General features: G+C 56.1%; 1 protein-coding gene and 1 long non-coding RNA gene across 5 annotated transcripts in view; both read left to right on the top strand.

Moving 5' to 3' along the window:
* Window positions 1–20,024, top strand: part of SIPA1L2 (signal induced proliferation associated 1 like 2) — an 88,013-nt gene that overhangs the window by 58,674 nt on the left and 9,315 nt on the right. For 2 of the 4 annotated variants that reach the window (XM_084868652.1, XM_084868649.1), the window contains exons 7-15: window positions 331–488; window positions 2,658–3,234; window positions 4,231–4,505; window positions 13,191–13,448; window positions 14,252–14,335; window positions 15,138–15,238; window positions 15,830–15,933; window positions 16,611–16,993; window positions 17,480–17,704. In XM_084868652.1, the coding sequence (XP_084724778.1) occupies window positions 331–488; window positions 2,658–3,234; window positions 4,231–4,505; window positions 13,191–13,448; window positions 14,252–14,335; window positions 15,138–15,238; window positions 15,830–15,933; window positions 16,611–16,993; window positions 17,480–17,704 (2,165 nt within the window). The remainder of the gene's footprint in view (window positions 1–330; window positions 489–2,657; window positions 3,235–4,230; window positions 4,506–13,190; window positions 13,449–14,251; window positions 14,336–15,137; window positions 15,239–15,829; window positions 15,934–16,610; window positions 16,994–17,479; window positions 17,705–20,024) is intronic. The other 2 variants (XM_084868650.1, XM_084868651.1) reach the window with 2 other exon arrangements.
* LOC311614202 lies at window positions 4,669–6,238 on the top strand. The gene is made up of 2 exons (XR_014793603.1): window positions 4,669–4,724; window positions 4,934–6,238. It is a non-coding gene; the product is annotated as an uncharacterized lncRNA (long non-coding RNA).

Below are 20,024 nucleotides of genomic sequence, written 5' to 3'. Positions count from 1 at the left end.
AGATGGTGAGCTTGATCCCCACCACAGGGTGTGCAGAAGACAGCCGATCCGTGATTCTCTCTCATCATTGATGTTTCTCTCTCTCTCTCTCCCCTTCCCTCTTCCTTCTTCTCTGAAATCCATAAAAGGTGAAAGGAGAGAGAGTGCCGCTGAAGGAGCAGGACATAACGTGGGATTTCATCCCCCAGGTGCTGTGCTGGGGCCGGTCAGGAGCTGCTCTAACTGGCTTCCCTCTGCTGAGAGGCGGGCTGGTCGTGTGCACCGACAAGGCCCGTGTGTGCGGAAAGCCTGTGTGTAACGGCGTGTGTGTGTGCTCTGTCCCGCCCGCAGCTCCTGAGGAAAAGGCATATAGGAAATGACATCGTGACCATTGTCTTCCAAGAGCCCGGAGCACTGCCCTTCACCCCCAAGAGCATCCGGTCCCACTTCCAGCACGTCTTCGTCATCGTCAGGGTGCACAGCCCGTGCACGGAGAACGTGTGCTACAGGTGAGCCGGCCCGACGGCTCTCCTCTCCCCCCGTCTCCCCTCCCCCGGTCCATCTCAACAGCTCCTCCCTCCCTGGGTCGTTTTATTTCCCAATTACTATTTTTAACCCCATAATTATCCCTTTTGTCTAATTATATTATTCCCCTCTGTCTTCACTCGGGCGCTTTCTTCTGTAAGAAATAATTACCTTCCCGTCTTTTGAAGAAAACGAAATGCCTAGCAGATCAGAAACGTAAATGATACATTTCCTTGAATTTTTTTTCCGTAAAAACTTCCTCCGGCCCCTGCCAGCACCGGAAGGTAACTGCTCCCAGCCTGGGCGGGGGGGATGTGGCCAGGACAGTGCTGCTGGAGGAGGAGGAGGAATTATCTATCACAGAGCAAACCTCTGCCTGTCGGCCCAGCTCCTAGGAGCACAGGCTCCCGCAGGCTGGGAACTGGAGGGGCCACTGGTCCTGGTGACTTCCCTCAGCTGTCCACGGGCCTCAGTCCCCAGCTGTTTCCACCGAGTCCTGCTTTCCTTCTTTCCTCCTGAGTGAGGGGCAATTCGTGTGTGTGTTTTTTTAATATATTTTTATTGATTTCAGAGAAGGGGGAGAGAGAAATCAATGGTGAGAGAGAACCATTGCTCAACTGCCTCCTGCACACCCCCCACTGGGGACGGAGCCCACAGCCCGGGCCTGTGCCCTGACCGGGAATCCAACCGGGATCTCGTGGTTCCTAGGGCAACACTCAACCACTGAGCCACACCGGCCGGGCTGGGCAACTCTTTCCTAAGAAACAGCTGAACTTCCGTGGGGTTCTGGGAAAATAGTGGGCCTTTGACCTGAGGTTGTGGGGCTTGGTATGAATGAATTCTTTATTTCTCGGAGCCTTTGCTTCCTTCTCTTAAACGTGGGGGTCATCGTGTTTACTTCACATTCATGAAGAATAAATAGCGGAAATGGCCGAGGCGGGGTGCAGTGTGGGTTAGAGCCAGCGATTCTCTGGCCCTCCTGTGCGGCGTGCTAGCCCAGTATGCCTGCCACCTGCTCGTCTTCCTCCCACGGCGAGTTTTATACATATCCGAGCAAAACACCGCTGGCCTAATGCTCAGATCCACTCACTAACGCTAAAAATGAAATAATAAAAATGACTAGACAGTGTTGGTGCAAACATGGTAATTGGCTGATTCTTCTGAGATCTCTCCCTAAGAATGGTAATTATGAAAGATAATATTCAGTGAGCCGTCCTAAGGGATTGGAAACTTGAGCCAAGGGCGGCGCTGTATGTGGTGTGATTTTTTATTGGCTGCCATTTTTTTAGGCCAAACAAGCATTTTAAGTCACTTTCTATCTTTAGTTTATTGCTTCTATCACAAGAGGGGTTCGTTATTGGCACAAAGGACCCTAAACATACGTAATATCTATTTTTTTTTCTTCAGCTTTTTTGTTTTAATTAGGCCAACCGGGAGGAATTTTTTTTTGGCATAAATATAGATCTTACAAGCAGAGTGGATTGCATGATGCTTTCTGAAACAGAGGAGGGGTGTGCAAACCACTCAAACAAATAGAAACTTCTCCAGGCCGGCCAGTGATGCTCAGTGGTCGAGCGTCGACCTATGAACCAGGAGGTCACAGTTCAATTTCCGGTCAGGGCACAGGCCCGGGTTGGGGGCTCCATCCCCAGTGTGGGGTGTGCAGGAGGCAGCTGATCAGTGATTCTTTCTCATCATTGATGTTTCTTTTTTTTCTTTTTTCTTTTTTTTAAATATATTTTATTGATTTTGTACAGAGAGGAAGGGAGAGAGATAGAGAGTTAGAAACATTGATGAGAGAGAGTCATCGATCAGCTGCCTCTTGCACACCCCCTACTGGGGATGTGCCCGCAACCAAGGTACATGCCCTTGACCGGAATCGTACCCGGGACCCTTCAGTCCCCAAGCCGACGCTCTATCCATTGAGCCAAACCGGTCTCGGCAACATCATTGATGTTTCTATATCTCTCTCACCCCTCCCCTTTCTCTCTGAGATCAATAAAAAATATATATTTTTTTAAAAAAAACTTATGCAGAAATGAGAAAGACAAGAAGCTCCAAAGAGCTGGCTAAGCTGAAAGGGTGTCTGTGTCAGGTTCCTGAAGGGAGGGGTCTGGGCACCACCGCCCATCCCGTTTCTCTCTCCTCCTCAGCGTCGGGGTGTCCAGATCCAAAGATGTGCCCCCGTTCGGCCCCCCCATCCCCAAAGGCGTCACGTTCCCCAAGTCCGCCGTGTTCCGGGACTTCCTCCTGGCCAAGGTCATCAACGCGGAGAACGCGGCCCACAAGTCGGAGAAGTTCCGGGCCATGGCCACGCGGACGCGGCAGGAGTACCTGAAGGACCTGGCGGAGAACTTCGTCACCACGGCCACCGTGGACACCTCGGCCAAGTTCAGCTTCATCACGCTGGGCGCCAAGAAGAAGGAGAAGGTGAAGCCGCGCAGGGACGCCCACCTGTTCAGCGTGGGCGCCATCATGTGGCACGTGGTGGCGCGGGACTTCGGCCAGGCGGCCGACATCGAGTGCCTGCTGGGCATCTCCAACGAGTTCCTCGTGCTCGTCGAGAAGGAGTCCAAGAACGTGGTGTTCAACTGCTCCTGCAGGGACGTCATCGGGTGGACCTCGGGGCTCACGAGCATCAAAGTGTTTTACGAGAGAGGCGAGTGCATCCTCCTCTCCTCGGCGGACAGCTCTCCCGAGGACATCCGGGAAATGGTCCAGCGCCTGGGGGTGAGTACCCCGGGCTTCCTCTTCCCTGCATCCCGAGGCCTTCAGTCCCCGATTGCTATTGGCCTCCACTGTGCACGTCCCGCCCCACCCTGGTTATGGCACCTGGGGAATGAATGAATGACACCTATGAATGAATGGCATCTAGGGAATGAATGACACTTAGGAATGAATGACTGTTTCCTGTGATGACTGAGTCCACGTAAGGATGTGAAGGACTCCAGATAAATGGAGAACACGATCCTTCCGCCTTAGCAAATGTTGAGAAGCAAGAAATGGCAAAAAAAAAAAAATGCCAAAACCGGTTTGGCTCAGTGGATAAGAGCGTCAGCCTGCGAAAGTCCCAGGTTCGATTCCGGTCAAGGGCACGTGCCTTGGTTGCAGGCTCCTCGGGCCCTGGCCCTGGTTGGAAGCAACCAATCAATGTGTTTCTCTCACCTCGATGTCTCTCTCTGTCTTTCCCTCTCTCTCTCTCTCTCCTACTCTCCCTAAAAAATCAATGGGAAAATATTCTCGGGTGAGTATTAAACAAAAAAACAAAAAAGAATGAAACCATTGCTTAACTCTTTTTATTTTTATTTTTTAATATTTTATTGATTTTTCACAGAGAGGAAGAGAGAGGGATAGAGAGTTAGAAACATCGATGAGAGAGAATCATCGATCAACTGCCTCTTGCACACCCCCTACTGGGGATGTGCCCGTAACCAAGGTACATGCCCTTGACCGGAATCGAACCCGGGACTTTTCAGTCTGCGGGCCGACGCTCTATCCACTGAGCCAAACCGGTCCCGGCATTGCTTAACTCTTGTTATTGCTTTGTGCCTGATGCCCATATGGTGAATGACGCTGAACTTGGATCGAGATGTGTCCCAGTCACACGTGGACAGTTCGAGGGCGGGGCTGTGAGGCCGAGGAGGAGCAGCGGGCACGAGGCCTGTGCGTGCACCTCCGGCACGGGGACCCCACAGCCGCGTCTCTGACCGTCTCCCGTCCCCGCAGATAGTGACCAGGGGCTGCGAGACCGTGGAAATGACCCTGAGGAGGAACGGGCTGGGCCAGCTGGGCTTCCACGTGAACTTCGAGGGCATCGTCGCCGACGTGGAGCCTTTCGGCTTCGCCTGGAAGGCCGGCCTCCGCCAGGGCAGCCGCCTCGTGGAGATCTGCAAGGTGGCCGTGGCCACGCTGACCCACGAGCAGATGATCGACCTGCTGCGCACGTCCGTGACCGTGAAGGTGGTCATCATCCAGCCCCACGGCGACGGCTCTCCCCGCAGGTAAGCCCGGAACACAGCGCGGTCCTCCACCGCGTGGCCTGGCTGTCGGCCATCAGAGCCGTTGGAAACGCGCTCTGACAAGCTCGCAGGGCCAGGGACACGACAAAGCGTCGTTTTTCTGAGCAATTTAACGGGACAGTGACCGCGGAAAAGCCGGGCCGTCGCGCTGAGCTGCCGGAGCGGCCCCCCTGCTCACCTGGACGTGAGGCTGCGTCTAAGGTAGGGGTGTCGAACTCAATCAGAGAAGGGGCCAAAATCTAAAATCCAGCCTAAATCGCGGGCCGAATGGTTTACTGAACAGTCATAAACTGACAATGTCATAAACTGACAGCGGAGTGCAGTGATGACAGCGCGGTGCGGGCCACATTGCAAGGCCTGGCGGGCTGGATTTGGCCCGAGGGCCTTGTGTTTGACACATGTGGTCTAAGGAAAGGGGTGTCCGTGTCACCGCTCAGCCTTCGCGAATGCAGTGTCTGTGCGCTTCCCTTCCCTAGCTGAAGGCATGACTGCGTGTGTGTGTGTGTGTGTGTGTGTGTGTGTGTTTTAATATGTTTTTATTGATTCCAGAGAGGAAGGGAGAGGGAGAGAGAGAGAGAGAGATAGAAACATCAGTGATGAGAGAGAATCATGGATCGGCTGCCTCCTGCACACCCCACACTGGGGATCAAGCTCACAACCCGGGCATGTGCCCTGACCGGGAATCGAACCCTGACCTCCTGGTTCATAGGTCAATGCTCAAACCACTGAGCCACACCATCCGGGCAAGGAACGCTATTTAAGGACAAGCCGCCTCTGGCTCTGGGAGGCTTTCTGCCGAGTCTGGTGATGTCCGGGTCACATTCCTGCTGCGTCCCAGAAGTCCCCGCTCTGGTGGTGAGAGAGAACGTGGGCTCAGGGACCCGGGCCTGCGCTGTGTGACCCTGGGTAAGGCCTGGAAGGTGGGGTCATCACCTCGCCAGCTCCTGCTGTGCCCGTGACGGTCGGATGAGATGAGGGCTCAGTAGTGCCTCCTGGCCTCACCAGCACCCGCGTCTCGGTTAAGATCGCTAAGACCCTTTCTCACGTGGATTTTCTCCTGCTCTAAGGAAACCCTTATCCCTCAGCCATCACGAGCTGCCACTGCTAGTTGCTAACCTTCTTCCTGTGGCGACAGGACGCTCCTGATGGTCTGTCCAGGCCCTGCCCTCTGCCTGAGCGGTTAGCACGGTCCCAACCCTTCCCATGATGCCATGTCCCTTGTCCGAATCGCCCGCAGCGGTGGCCACAAGCCCCACGTGACTGTCGCACACGCGAAACGTGGCTAGTGTGACCGAGGAGGTGGCTTTTTCATTTTAATCCCTTAAGACTTAATTACCCACGTAGGGGGGAGGGGCAGGTTTCCCTCTGCCCTCGAGGTTCTTCTGGCTGATCTGATTCTCAAACAGACAGGAGCCAGATGAGCGAGAGAAAAACGACTGAATGTAACACACACATATGTGTGGGAACTTTGCGTGCATGAGTGGGTCAGAGGGGAGGGGAGGGGCTTTGAGGTGTGGGAGACATGCTGAGCTGGGGACCGGGTGACGGCCCTGGGGGTGTAAAGGCCATTGGAGGGTGATGCCAACAGGTATTTAGCCCTGGCCGGTGTGGCTCAGTGGATAGAGCGTCAACCTGCAGACTGAAGGGACCCAGGTTCGATTCCGATCAAGAAGCAAAGATAGTTTGTAAGTGAAACTCTTTTTAAAAAAAATAAAGTTTAAGCCAGTTATTAGGACATTTTTCCTGACAGTAAGATTTCTTTCTTTCTTCCTTTGGGGAAAATCAAGTCCTTTTATCTGTCCTAGAGGTTGATTGCTACCGTAGTATTAGACAAAAACATTACCCGGCTCTCAGTTTAAAAACCTGTTTCTCCAACGTTTCGCTTTGGCCTACAGTAAGACTTCTTAAAGCGTTCAGGAGACCCGGTTAATAAATAAGTCAAAGTTATCATTATGTTTGGTTTCTAAAAAAAAAAAAAAGAAAGAAAGAAAAAGTAGAATTTCCTAAGAAGTACTGAATTTCGTTAGCTAAAACAAACAAACAAAAAAACCACCATTTACAAGTTTAGGTTGTTTTTATTGTTATTGTTTAATCCAAGAATTAGTTTAACTGCCTTGGTCTGTGCACAATGCATCCTTTCTTTGTATCAAACGCAAATCCTCTGATTAAAGCTATTGAGGATATTTAGAGCTTTTCCTTTGTTTCCTGGTACAGATTTTCCTCTGGATGAATCCGGAATAAGTGTTTTCTGCATTTGAACCTCAGCCAGGATGAGACTTAGCCATTTGCTTAGTAGTAACCCTCCCAAACTGGCCCACATTTCCGCATCTTGAAGGCCTTAAGCTCAGCCTGTACCACTTAAAATTGTTTCGATTCCGTCTTCTTGCATTTGAATTTGTACATTTTTAAATCCACGTGCTGGTTCGTTTGGGACTCGCACTGCCTGTGGCTGCCCGGGAGCCGGATAAAGCGCTGTTGTCAGGCAGCTTCCGGAACAGAGACCTCCCTGGCCAGCCGTGGCCAAGGTCATTTCAATGTCACCCTTCCTGGAGTTCAGCCTCCGTCAGATTTTTAAAAAAGAAACTGTCAGGAGGGCCTTAGAGGGGAAACGGGCAGCGTTTGACTCATTTTAAAAATTAAAATACAAATCTTTTAAAGGAGCCGCAGCTAAGCACTGTCAATCCTGTAGCAAAACGTACAAACATAGGCTTGAAGCTAAAACTACACCTTTGATTTGGGGCGTGAAAACCCGTCTTTTTTTTTTTTTTTTTTTTTTTTCAAATTGGCTCTCTGTCCTTGTCAAGGAGGGGCAAGGAGAACACATGCATTTGTGTGTGTGTGTGTGTGTGTGTGTGTATGTGTGTGTGTGATTTTTTAAAACTTGTCTTTCATGTAAGAGCCCACAAGGATGGCCAGAACGGCCCAGTGAATGGATTGTGAGAGATTCCGTGCTTCATCAACACTGTGATGAGCAAGTGAAAATGCGCCCGCTCATTCCTGCCCTTATCAGCCTGACGGCTGTCCAGAGGGCACCGTGAGAGATGGTTCGGCCCGGAACCCATCTGCTCCTGCGGGCAGCGGGCGGGGCCTGTCCCTCATAGCGCCCCTCTCCCCGCCGCCCCAATCCCGGCTGGCTGATCTGAGGTCAGGTGTTTGTTATGACTCGGAAGCTGCCGGATGTGATGGAGTCTATGGCTGGGAAAGCGTTCCCTGTGGAATCAAAAGCTACCCCTGCATTTTGCAGTCTCCTTCTCAAGCCTCGGGGTGATGATCCTTCAGCCCCCCAGTCTCTGGGCCAAGGTGAAGAGTTGCTGAAGCCGCTTCATTAGCCTTGGCTTTGGGGGGTGCTGGTGTGGCTCTGCCCAGGGGACTGACATTCTGCAAGTGTCGTCCCCGGGAAAGCAGATCCACTCCAAAGGAGGGCAGAAAGGAAGTCACAGCTCATCAGAATCACGCATGAGCTGTTAGGCAACGCGAGTGATTTAGGAGCCATGTCCAATAAAAATGGAAATGGCGTTCCTTGCTGGGGTGCATCTGTTTTGTGTGATTTCGCGTCCTCTGTTGACATGACATATTTTTCTATATAATGCAAAACAGTGGAAATTATCTCATGTTGTCCTGGATCCAAATGGTGGTTCTCTCGTCGCTCTGTCAGCGTGGGGCTTGCTGTGCTTGTCGGCCGTTCTGCTGCTGCCTGTGGCCTGGCCATCCAGCTCCCCCCAGTGCCCAGGGGAGGGTGGGAATCAAAGCCGGAAGGGGAGGGAGCGCACGCGTGTTAGATGAGCAGTGAGCATGTGTGTGGGTGTGTGTGTACACGAGCGCGCACACACATGGTGCGTGGAAATCTGGACTAGAGTGAAGTTTTATTTTTTTATTATTATTCCTTTTTAAAAAATATTTTTATTACATTCAGAGAGGAAGAGAGAGAGAGATAGAAACATCCATGATGAGAGAGAATCATTGACTGGCTGCCTCCTGCACTCCCCCTACTCGGGATCGAGCCTGCAACCCAGGCATGTGCCCTTGACCAAAATCGAACCCGGGACCCTTCAGTCCGCAGGCTGATGCTCTATCCACTGAGCCAAACCAGCTAGGACATTATTACTGTTTAATATATCTTATTTTAATATATATTTTATTGATTTTTTCAGAGAGGAGGAGAGAGGGATAGAGAGCTAGAAACGTCGATGAGAGAGAAACATCGACCAGCTGCCTCTTGCACACCCCCTACCGGGGATGTGCCCGCAACCAACGTACATGCCCTTGACCGGAATCGAACCCGGGACCTTTCAGTCCCCAGACCGACGCTCTACCACTGAGCCAAACCGGTTTTGGCTACTTTTTAATATATCTTTATTGACTTCAGAGAGGAAGAGAGAGATAGAAACATCCATGATGAGAGAGAACCATCCTGCACGCCCCACACTGGGGGTGGAGCCCACAACCCAGGCCTGTGCCCTGACCGGGAATCAAACCACAACCTCTTGTTGGATGGGCCTACACTCCCACCACTGAGCCACACAGCCCAGGGCCGATGTCTCTTTTTCTATCTATAGTCGAGCTGGCTTTCTGTGTCTGTAAGTCAAGGACATTTGTAGGGAAGGGAGTTAATCTTTCATTTAGTCCCTCCTTCCCTCCCCGGAAGCCGTCCTGTGTGGCTTCTCCCCGTTGCACGCTTTTGATTTTTTCGCGCATCAGGAAGAAAGAGTTTGAGAATCTGGTGACTGAGCCTCAATTCCCCCTGTCACCTTGTTGGATGACTCGGGAAGAGTCATTTAGCTATTAGCAGGCGATGATTAGCATAACAGATGTAAAGAGCGATTAAAATATCAACGACTGCCTGAACCCCCAGGGCCGGGGAGGGTTCTTTTGCAAAGTGCATAATAGAGAGGGAGCAGGCAGTTCTTTTCGGGATTCTGTCCGCCTTTGTTTCCAAGATTTCTTTTTTCTTTTTTTTAGCTCCTAGTGGAAAACGTGGCACACGTGGGCCATATGACCTATTCTTTGGTGGTTTTCTTTCTCTTTTAAAACTATATTTTTATTGATTTCATAGAGGAAAGGAGAGTGGGGGGGGGGAGGGAGAGAGAGAGAGAGAGAGAGAGAGAGAGAGAGAGAGAGAGAGAGAAACAATGATGAGAGAGCATCACGGGTCGGCTGCCTCCTGCAGGCCCCACACTGGGGATGGAGCCCGCAATCCAGGTCTGTGCCCTGACCGGGAATCGAACCGTGGCTGGGCTCTTTGGTGGCTTCCTAAGGAGCTGGCCACGGGTTTTGGAAAGGGCACTGAGCCAGAGGGCAGAGGCCCCAGGTCCGAGGTGACCCGTCTCTGATGAGCCGTGCCCCCTTCCCGCCCTCTCCGTGCCTTCTCTGGAAGTCGGAGCTGCAGCGCCTCGGACATCTGTGGGACTGGCCGTGGCCTGGGGTCTGTGGGACTCGGTCAAGGGCTGGACGAGGTGGGTGGCGGATTAGGGTCAGGGGCGGCATTGAAGCGTACTTACTGCAGGCCTTCCCTCTGATTGCTGGGTTCGTGCAAGAGTCTCTGCCATGCAGCTAAGTGAGTGGAACCGGCAGGCCCCTCCGAGGGCAGCAGACGCAAGTGGTAATTACGTGGTCAGGCTGTGGCCGTGCGGTCCAGGCTCTGCTAATTGGTCCAAATGCCTTAAAAAAAAAAAAAAAAAAAGAAGAAGAAAAAGAAGAAGAAGAATAAACCTTGCCTGGCCGGTGTGGCTCAGTAGTTGAGCATCGACCTAGGAACCAGGAGGTCACGGTTCGATTCCCGGTCAGGGCACAGGCCCGGGTTGCAGGCTCCATCCCCAGTGTGGGGCGTGCAGGAGGCAGCCGATCCATGATTCTCTCTCTCCTCATGGATGTTTCTCTCTTTCTCTCTCCCTCTCCCTCCCTGTCTGAAGTCACTAAACATCTATGTAAAGAAGAGCTCCCGTTTCTGGGCTGCACATGGCGGTCTGGGCTGGAGCCCAGAGCGAAAACTCTCCGTCAGGGAGAGCAGGTGGTTGGTGCGGAGCGTCCTGCTGGGAGGGAGAGGAAACCGCTCAGCCTGCTGGGCCCCACAAGGCCGTCCTGGGTCAGGCTCTGAGGGGACCCCCTCCCCCAGCCTCTCCTTCAAGTGCTCGAGTTAGTGATGGTCAGTGGAGATTCTTCCAGGAAAGGAGAGATGCCCTCCCCTGGGAACAGGCCTCGGGGGCAGTGCCCTCTGGCTGGCACCTCGCGCTGAGTGTCCGGGGTTAAGGTGCCAGGGGCCGTGCTGGCTTGGCAGCGAGCGGGGTGCAGTCAGCTGTGAGGCGGAGCGGACGCCCCTGGGTGCCGGCCTGGCCAGAAGCGGCAGCAGCTGCGGGCCAAGGATGCGCGAGCGGGAACCGCTTTCTGCCGCAGGAGGATGCACTGAGTGCATGCGTGTCCCTGTCACAGGAAGCCCACAGAGCTGGTTCAGAGGGACCACATTGGTTTTTTGGTGTGTGTGTGTGTGTGTTTTTTTTTTAAATATATTTCTATTGATTCCAGAGAGGAAGAGAGAGGGGGAGAGCTAGAAACATCCATGATGAGAGAGAATCATGGATCGGCTGCCCCCTGCACGCCCCACACCGGGGATCGTGTCTGCAACCCGGGCCTGTGCCCTGACCGGGAATCGAACCGCGACCTCCTGGCTCACAGGTCAAAGGTCAGCCCCTGAGCCAGGCCAGCCGGGCAGGTTTTCAGAGTGACGCAGTGAACGTAAGATCCTGCTTGCCACTCTCCCAGTCCCTCCGCGTTGCATGTCCAACCAGCACGTTTGCCGTGACCTTGGCCGACAGGGCCGTGTGCCTTGCAGGGCACACTCAGACGCGTTGGACTCCGACAGCTGCTGGCTCGCGGCCGCAGTGTTAGCAATCGCACTTATTTCTAACCCCGCAGCTGAGTGTTTACGGGCGTCTCTCTCGCATGCTAATTGGGGGCCTGCGTAGATGGCATGTCATTTGTTGTAGAGCTTCCCTGTGAGCGGCCCCGCAGCCTGGTCGGTCTATTGTCTCCGAGTGTCTCCTCTGGCGAGAAATCGGAAGACGTGGGGGAAGCCGGAAGGGCGGCTCCCTCCACGCCTGGCTGGGTCCGGGCAGGAAGGCAGGCAGGCGTGGAGCATGCGTGAACCTGCGCACCAGTGCAGGCGAGCAGGGGCTTCCGTCTTCTTCACGCATGTCCATGCACACACATGACGAGCAGCTCACTTTCTCGGAAGCGCCTGTGGTGCTGGGTCCGTGTGCATGTGGCCAGGTCGGGGTTCACTCGGCCTTGCTTCTCGCAGAGGCATTTGCGGGAATCCCTTCCCAGCAGCCCTGGCGGTGATGCTTCGGATGAGCTGGGAACACGTCCTGTGCTGGGGACCCCCTCCCCCCCACGGGGAGAGGGTGCGCTGGGGCAGGCACAGGTGCCCATGGGCCTCCAAAGGCCCCTTGGTAATTCCTATTTGACCCCTCTCCCCCTTTCCCTAAAAACAGGTCTAATTTACTGTTCGCCTTCTTTAAAAATATACGTTATTGATATCAGAGAGGAAGGGAGAGGAGAGAGAGAGAGGAACATCCATGATGAGAGAGAATCATGGATCGGCTGCCTCCTGCACGCCCCACACTGGGGATGGAGCCCACAGCCCAGGCCTGTGCCCTGACCAGGAATTGAACCGTGACCTCCTGGTTCATAGGTCAACGCTCAACCAGTGAGCCACACCAGCCAGGCATCTCCCCATTTTTTTAAGGAATTTCACCTACATATGGAGCAGAACTCAGGTTGGCCAGGTTTGATGGCATGTTATAATTAGCAGTGTTTCTATGATGTCTCAGCCACAGAAATAAAGAAGGAAATATTCGGTTTATAAGAGCAGTTGCTGTTAAAGTGTCACATTACAATGAAATTAATTTAGATTTTAAAAAAATGGAGCCCTTCTTTGGCCCTGGCCCATGTGGCTCAGTTGGTTGGACATCCTCCTGTGCACCGAAAGGTCACGGGCTCGATGGGTAAGGGACCCGGAGGAGGCAGCCTATCTGATTTTCCACTCTCACATTGATGTTTCTCTCTCTCTCTCTCTCCCTTCCTCTCTCTCTGAAAAAAACAATAACAATTATTTTTTTTAAATGTTTTAAATAAAAAGAAAGCCCTTCTTTTGAGAATAGCTGATTTGTATCAGGGCCAAAGAATGGCGGTTGTTTAAATCCAACAATCATTGGCATAGGGCCGTGCAGAGGCCGGAAGCAGACTCTCCGCCCGGCCCCTCAGCCGCTCGCATTGCAGTTCCTGTCCCTCCTCTCAGCCGCTCCTCCCGGCTCCGCCCTGACAGCGCCTCCCTCTCTCCGAGACTCCAGCTGAATTACATCCCTTATTAAGGATCCAGGCTGAGCGTGGATTCAGTGCCCGCACCACTCAGCCATCTGTCTTCCCTTTGTTTATGCCTCCTCTGACGCCCAGCCTAATCAGCTTGAAACCCAGACACGCACTGGGGGTGCCCTCTGCTTCCCGAGATTCAGGGTTCTCGTCCCTTCCATTCAGAACGTGACTCCGCGGCCCTTGACCCTGGAGGGTTCCCCGGAAAATTCCCTGGACCCCCTAGACTTGCTCCTCGGATGCAGGGGCCCTGCCTCTGGTCTGAGCCGGTGCCTGATCCCCTCTCTCCCCTCGGCCCCGCAGGGGCTGCTCGGAGCTCTGCCGCATCCCCATGGTGGAGTACAAGCTGGACAGTGAGGGCACCCCCTGCGAGTACAAGACGCCCTTCCGGAGGAACACCACGTGGCACCGGGTGCCCACCCCGGCCCTCCAGCCCCTGCCCCGGGCCTCGCCCGCGCCCAGCACGCCCGACCGGCTGCCGTGCCCGCAGCTGCTCCCGCAGGTGCAGGCCGCCATCCCGCGCAGCACCTCCTTCGACCGCAAGCTGCCCGACGGCACCAGGTACCGGGCGCCCCCACCCCCGGAGGCCGAGGGTCCCACCCCCCGGGGTGCAGCCAGGCTGGGGGCCTCCCCGTGTGGCTGCATGGTTCTGGCAGGCGGCGCTGGGGCAGGCCCGGGGTGCGGGGGTGCAGGGATGCGGGAGCCCCCTGGATGGAGCAGATGGCACGCTGGTCCTTACGAGGGACTGTCAGACAGCCATTCGATGTCACGTGCAGCGTAGGGAACAGCATCCGCAGCATTGTGGGGACCGGGCAGGGCCAGGTGCATCCTGGGAAGCTCAGGGGACCCCCTTGGACAGTGCGTCTGGCCAGTCACTGTTGTTCACCTGAAACTAATATAACACCGGACACCAGCTGCAGTGGAAAAGCAAATATGAAAAAAAAAAAAAATTAGGGTCCGATTTACAGATTCCGCCACCAGGGCCCACTCTCCCTCCGCGGTCCTACGGGTCACTCAGACCCTCTAGATCAGTGGTCGGCAAACTCACTCATCAGCAGAGCCAAACATCAACCGCACAACGATGGACATTTCTTTGGAGAGCCACGTTGTTTAAACTTAAACTTCTTCTAGCGCCACTTCTTCCACATAGACTGGCCCAGGCCGTGGTATTTTGTGGAAGAGCCACACTCAAGGGGCCAAAGAGCCCCATGTGGCTCCAGAGCCGCAGTTTGCCTCACAGATCCTGCCCCTCCTGCCGCGTGTGCTTCTGCCCTGTGGCCGCGGGCTCGTTGGGAACGCCAGCCAGGCCAGGGGCGGGCTGCACGGAGGCCTCGGGGCCTGCTAATGATTCTGGTCCATTTCAGAAGTTCACCCAGCAACCAGTCTTCCTCCAGCGACCCCGGACCCGGCGGCAGTGGGCCCTGGAGACCCCAAGTGGGCTACGACGGGTATGCCCACCTCACCCTCCCTGGCCTGGGGGGGCTGGGGGGCCTGGTCAGAGCCTGGGGGGAGCTGGGGGGCCTGGTCAGAGTCTGGGGGGGGTTAGGGGGGGTCTGGTCAGAGCCTGGGAGGAGCTGGGAGTCTAGGGAGGGCCTAGGGGAGCCCAGGAGCCTGGGGAAGCCTGTTTTGGGGACTGCCCAGCATACGCAGCCCTCGGAGGATTTGAAGATGCCAGGCTGAGCCTGTCCAGCCCGGGGCTCCTGGTTTCTGTCTAGGCAGCTAGTGCTCGTCTGTCTGTATTCCGAGCTTGTCTGCTTTTTCTTTTTTTAATGTATTTTTATCAGAGAGGGAGGGAGAGGGAAAAAGAGAGAGAGAAACATCCATGATGAGAGAGAACCATGGATCGGCTGCCTCCTGCACGCCCCACACTGGGGATGGAGCCCGCAGCCCGGGCACATGCCCTGACCGGAAAGGAGGCGTGACCTCCGGGTTCATGGTGGACGCTCAGCCCTGAGCCCCACGCCGGCTGCTCTTTCTTTAGTGAGGTCTTAGTGAGCGTGTGGGCAGGAAGGAGTCAGGGCTCTGTGGGCAGTGCCCTTGGAAGTGTGCCCTCACCTGCGTGGCAGAGCAGGCAGGGTCGCCTCGACACCCCTTTGCTGCCTCCTGGGAGGGAGGAGCGGAAGGCTGCCTTCTTATGGGCTGAGGCCCCCCTTGCAGCGTGGGCCCCCCGGGTGCCCCGGCGCCCGCCGGTGAGGTGAGCCCCAGGGCGCCCGGGGACATGGCGGCGGCTCAGCTCTGTGCCCTCCCCAGGTGCCAGTCCCCCCTGCTGCTGGAGCACCAGGGCCCGGGCCCTTTGGAGTGTGAAGGAGCCAGGGACCGGGAGGACGGCATGGATGGAGGCAGGCACCCAGGTAATGACGAGCTCCCCTCCCCCCCACACCCTCCCTCCTGCTCCCTCTTCTCCGTCCCTCCCGCCTTCACTCGCTCCTTGCACACATGGCTGGTAGGTGTCATCTGCCAGCGTGTCAGCTCGACCCCCGAGGTCATTGGGCTGGATCAGGCTAGTGGTGCCAATAAAAATGGACCATTGTATGTACATTTTAAATATTTTTATTGATTTCAGAGAGGAAGGGAGAGAGAGAGAGAGAGAGAGAGAGAGAGAGAGAGAGAGAGAGAGAGAGAAAGAGAGAAACATCAATAATGAAAGAGAATCATGGATCGGCTGCCTCCTGCCCCCGCACTGGGGATGGAGCCCGCAACCCGGGCCTGTGCCCTGACCGGGAATCGAACCGTGACCTCCCGGCTCATAGGTCGATGCTCAGCTCCTGAGCCACGCCGGCCGGCCGGGCCGGACCAGTGCCTCTGTGGTGCGTGTCCTGCCACCCCCAGGGGCATGTCCGCTGTAAGACCAGAAAGTCCTAGAGCCACGGCCTGTTCTCTCTGCTCTTCTGCCAGCACTAGCCACTGGGTGCTCAGCTCTTCTCTCTCTCTCCGTGTGACAGAAACCAAGTGGCACGGCCCGCCCTCCAAAGTCCTGGGCTCCTACAAGGACCGAGGCCTGCAGAAGGACGGCAGCTGCAAGGAGTCTCCCAACAAGCTGTCCCACGTGAGTCCTCCCCCGAGGGAGTCCTCCCCACGAAGTCCTCCCCCATGTAAGTCCTCTGCACACGTGTTGTGTGTGCAGCCTCTGGGATGCCTCTGGCCACGTCGCATCAGCTCATCGCCAGGCCTTCTCCACCGCGCATCCTTGACCCCCCAGGTCTCTCGGAGCCGAGGTGAAAAATAAATAAAAAGCCATGATTTTCCTCTCTCCTTGACTCATAAAGACCCTCGAAGAAAGGTCAGAGGTCACAGTCGTTACTGGCAAGGCCAGGAGGGCACCGTCACCTCCGACCCCGACACCCAGCGCCGATGGTCACTAACCCGTGTTCCTCCCGTGACCTGTGAAGTGTCTCCGCTGGGGGTGCCGGGCTGACGGGGTGTGTCAGCCGGGTGTGCAGGAAGCAACGGATCGATGTGCTTCTCTCACATCCACGTTTCTCTCCGACTCTCCCTCTCTCTTCCACTGTCTCTAAAAAACAACGGGAAAATATCCCCGGGGGAGGATTAACAATTAATTAGTTAGTTAATTAATTAAATGTCCTTTATTGCTAAATGCCGAGCCTCGAGCACTGGGAGCCTGGCTGGGCTCAGGCACACGGGCCTTCCCTGTGGGAGACACGTGTGCGCCCAGCGTGGCTACACGTGGCCAGCGCCCCCTGACACCCGCTCCTCTCCCCGCAGACGGCGGACAAGGGCTGCCCCAGCCCCTCCAGCAGCGCCACGCTGTCCAGCAGCGCCTCCAGCACCAGCGACGACAAGCACTTCGGCTCCGGGGACCTGGACCCCGAGCTGCTGGGCCTGACCTACCTGAAGGGGGCGTCCACCGACAGCGGCATCGACACGGCGCCCTGCCTGCCCCCCGCGGGCCTGGGCCCCGGGCACCTGCCGGGCAGCAGGTCCATGATCCACAGCCGGGCCGAGCCCTGGGCGGGCTCCGGGGACATCTCGGGGCCGGAGGACGAGCAGGCGAAGCTGTACGCGGTCCACGGCTACGCGCCCGCCCCCACCGGCGGCGCCGCTGACGGCAGCATGGGCGACCTCAGCGAGATCTCCTCTCACTCCAGGTGAGCGCCCGCCCCTGCGATGCCCCCTGGGCCCTGGCACCTCCCCCGGGGAACCCCCTGGGCCCCGCGCGCCTCACCTGCGGGGTGGGGGGCTGAGAGAGGAGCAGTGTGCGGGTGAGATACGTTTTGAACTGTGAGATTTACACACTAGCAAGCCACGTGTTTGTGCTCACTCCTGTACACCTCTGAGCACAAAACCAGGCATGCCACCCAGCTCACAGCCACACCTCTCCTGCCCGCCTCTGAGAGCAGGCGGGCAGCAGGAGGCAGACATGTCAGATCCCCCCGACCTCCACGGGCTCAGGATGCTCAAGTGCAAGCTGCGTGCCGGGGCAGGAGGCTGCTGCACGCACACCGGGGGACATGGAACAGGAACACGGGCAGCAGGCGTACACGGATGCTCAAAGCGGGTGGCCGGGAGCGTGGGGACCAGCCAGCGCCGCTGAGCCCCGGGTGCATCGCCGCTTCTGTCTGTCCTCTCCTCAGCGGCTCCCACCACTCAGGCAGCCCCTCCGCTCACTGTCCCAAAAGCACCGGGTCCCTGGACACGTCCAAAGTCTACATCGTGGCCCACAGCAGCGGCCCGCCGGGGCCCGGGGCCATGTCCAAGGCCTACCACCGCCAAGGCGCCCTGAGCAAGTACGTCATCGGCTGGAAGAAGTCGGAGGGCAGCCCGCCGCCCGAGGAGCCCGAGGTGCCCGAGTGTCCAGGGTAAGGTGGCCACGGGCCCCTCCAGGCAGCCTGGGCTGAGCACATGTATCTCCCCAACAGAATGTATTTGCTAAAAAAAAGAATAAGCTAGTCTGGGCAGTGTAGCTCAGTGGTTAAGCATCGACCTATGAACCAGGAGGTCCCGGTTTCGGGCTCGATCCTCAGTGTGGGGAGTGCAGGAGGCCGCCGATCCATGATGCTCTCTCATCGTTGACGTTTCTATCTCTCTCTCCCTCTCTGAAATCAATCAAAATATATTTCCAAAAAATAAAAATAAAAAAGAACAATCTAGAAACATCTTTGTAAAACTCGCTAAACATTGGCATTTCTATTTCTCCTTAGTCTTCTTTTTCCTTGACTTTGACATGTAAATGTAAACGCAACCCCTGCTGTCCGTACTTCTATTCAGAAAGCTGCCCGCAGTGGCAGCATCTCGGGGTTGTGCTGCCGGTGGCGTCAGCATCCACTCGGAATAAACAAGTTCAAGGACAATTTGAGTCCCACACAGTCCGCGTGCGTTCGTTAGAGCTGCTGTTCCATGTGACCCAGTTTCGGCAGGACTGGGACTTCCCTTCAGTCTGGGGGGCAGGGAGGGAGGACTGTTCATCCATGGTCCTGCACACACATACACACATGCGTGCACACGCACACACACACATGAACAAGCACACGCACATGCGTATTCCCCAGATCGGGGCCCTCTGGAGCATCCGTGTGCTCACCTCTAGTCCCGGCCACAAGGCGGGCCCGGGGTACATGTTTACTGTCGCACCACCCAGCGGCCTTAGTATAAAATGACTGACAGCGGGAGAGGCCGTGGATTTCTGGGCCGGCGCTTAGGAAAGCTGGAATGCCGCGTTTTATTAGGAGTTACGGCTGACCCTGCACAACGTGGGTTTGGGCTGCGCACGGCCACTCTGCGCAGATGTTCTCAATAGACTGTTGCTTTCCAGGGGCCGCCAGTCTAGGTGTTAGATGTTCGTTCGGCAGCTACGGACGGCACCTGGGCGTTGTCTGGGCGCCTCATCATCGTATCTCGTGGTCCTTCTGTGGCTTCATCAGAGACTCCCCTACCCCGCCCCCCTCCGCCCCCCCGAGCCAGGGTGTGTCTCGTGGCCCCTTTTCATGCCCTGTCACCCCCAAGGCCAACCACATCTCCAGTCACGTCTCAAACGTTTTAACAGCCGCTTTCCACACTGCCGTCTGCTCACGTCCGTGTGGCTGCGGCTCCAGGGTCCGAGGCCGCAGGCTCCCCCGAGCGCCTCGGGAGCCGAGCCAAAGCCTAGAGATTCCCAGGGCATCGCTGCTCCTTCTGAGCATCCGATCGCTTCCCAGGGAGCGGTGGCCCCGACAGCACCTCGTCCCCATGACACGGGGTCACGGTCGCCGTCCGCCGCCCTGGGCCCGGGCCCTGGCCCCCCGGGAGCCACATCTCCGGCCCCCGGGGCTGCCCCGGTCGCCTGGCTGACCCCGTTCATTCACTCCGTCCGCAGGGGGTTGTGTTGCTCCGATTGCGTCTCCAGAGCAGAGCTCCTCAGACGGACTCCCTCCCTGGAAAAGCGCTGAGGCAGTAACTCAGCCAGACAGCCTTTGTCCGCATAAATGCATTTTTATGTGCTGATAACGAGGGGAGACAGCTGCCTGCGTTATCCCAGCCGCTCCCGGAGTGGCTGATGACAAAACCTGCTTGGCGCACGCCCGGATTGATTACTCCTAGGCCCAGGCTCCCGGCCCCTCCCTGCGGCCCCTCCCGAGATCCCAGATCCGGGGTGCGGCTGGCTGGCTGGCTCCGGTTCCTGGGAGGCACCCGGGTGCCCTCTCAGGAGCACGAGGATCTCAGAGGAAAGATTGAAACTGTGTTTTCTGACACAGAGAAGGGAAGGAGAATCGAAACCTTATTCTGTTTATTAAAAAACAAAACAAAAAAAAACTTTTATTTATTTAGGAAAGGAAGGGAGAGGGAGAGAAAAGCATCACTGATGAGAGAGAATCTTGGATCGGCTGCCTCCTGCACGCCCCACACTGAGGATGGAGCCCGCACCCCAGGCCTGTGCCCTGACCGGGAATCGAACCGTGACCTCCTGGTTCCTAGGTCGATGCTCACCCACTGAGCCACGCTGGCCAGGCAGGGGAGGAGAAGGCAGCCTTATTGTAAAAGCTGGCTGCGTTTCTTCTCTTTCCGGGCTTGGGGACGGGATTCGTCTCTGAATTATTCAGGAGTCTGGCTCTGCAGTTGACTCATTTCACACACACAGGACGGAGGAGGGGGAGGGAGGAGGGGCGCAGAGCGGATGCGGCAGACGCGACAGGACGGAGCGGT

This window comes from Pipistrellus hanaki, assembly GCF_964339955.1.
Source record: "Pipistrellus hanaki genome assembly, chromosome: 20".
NCBI classification, from domain to species: domain Eukaryota; kingdom Metazoa; phylum Chordata; class Mammalia; order Chiroptera; family Vespertilionidae; genus Pipistrellus; species Pipistrellus hanaki.
This window is presented reverse-complemented; position numbering and strand designations above follow the sequence as displayed.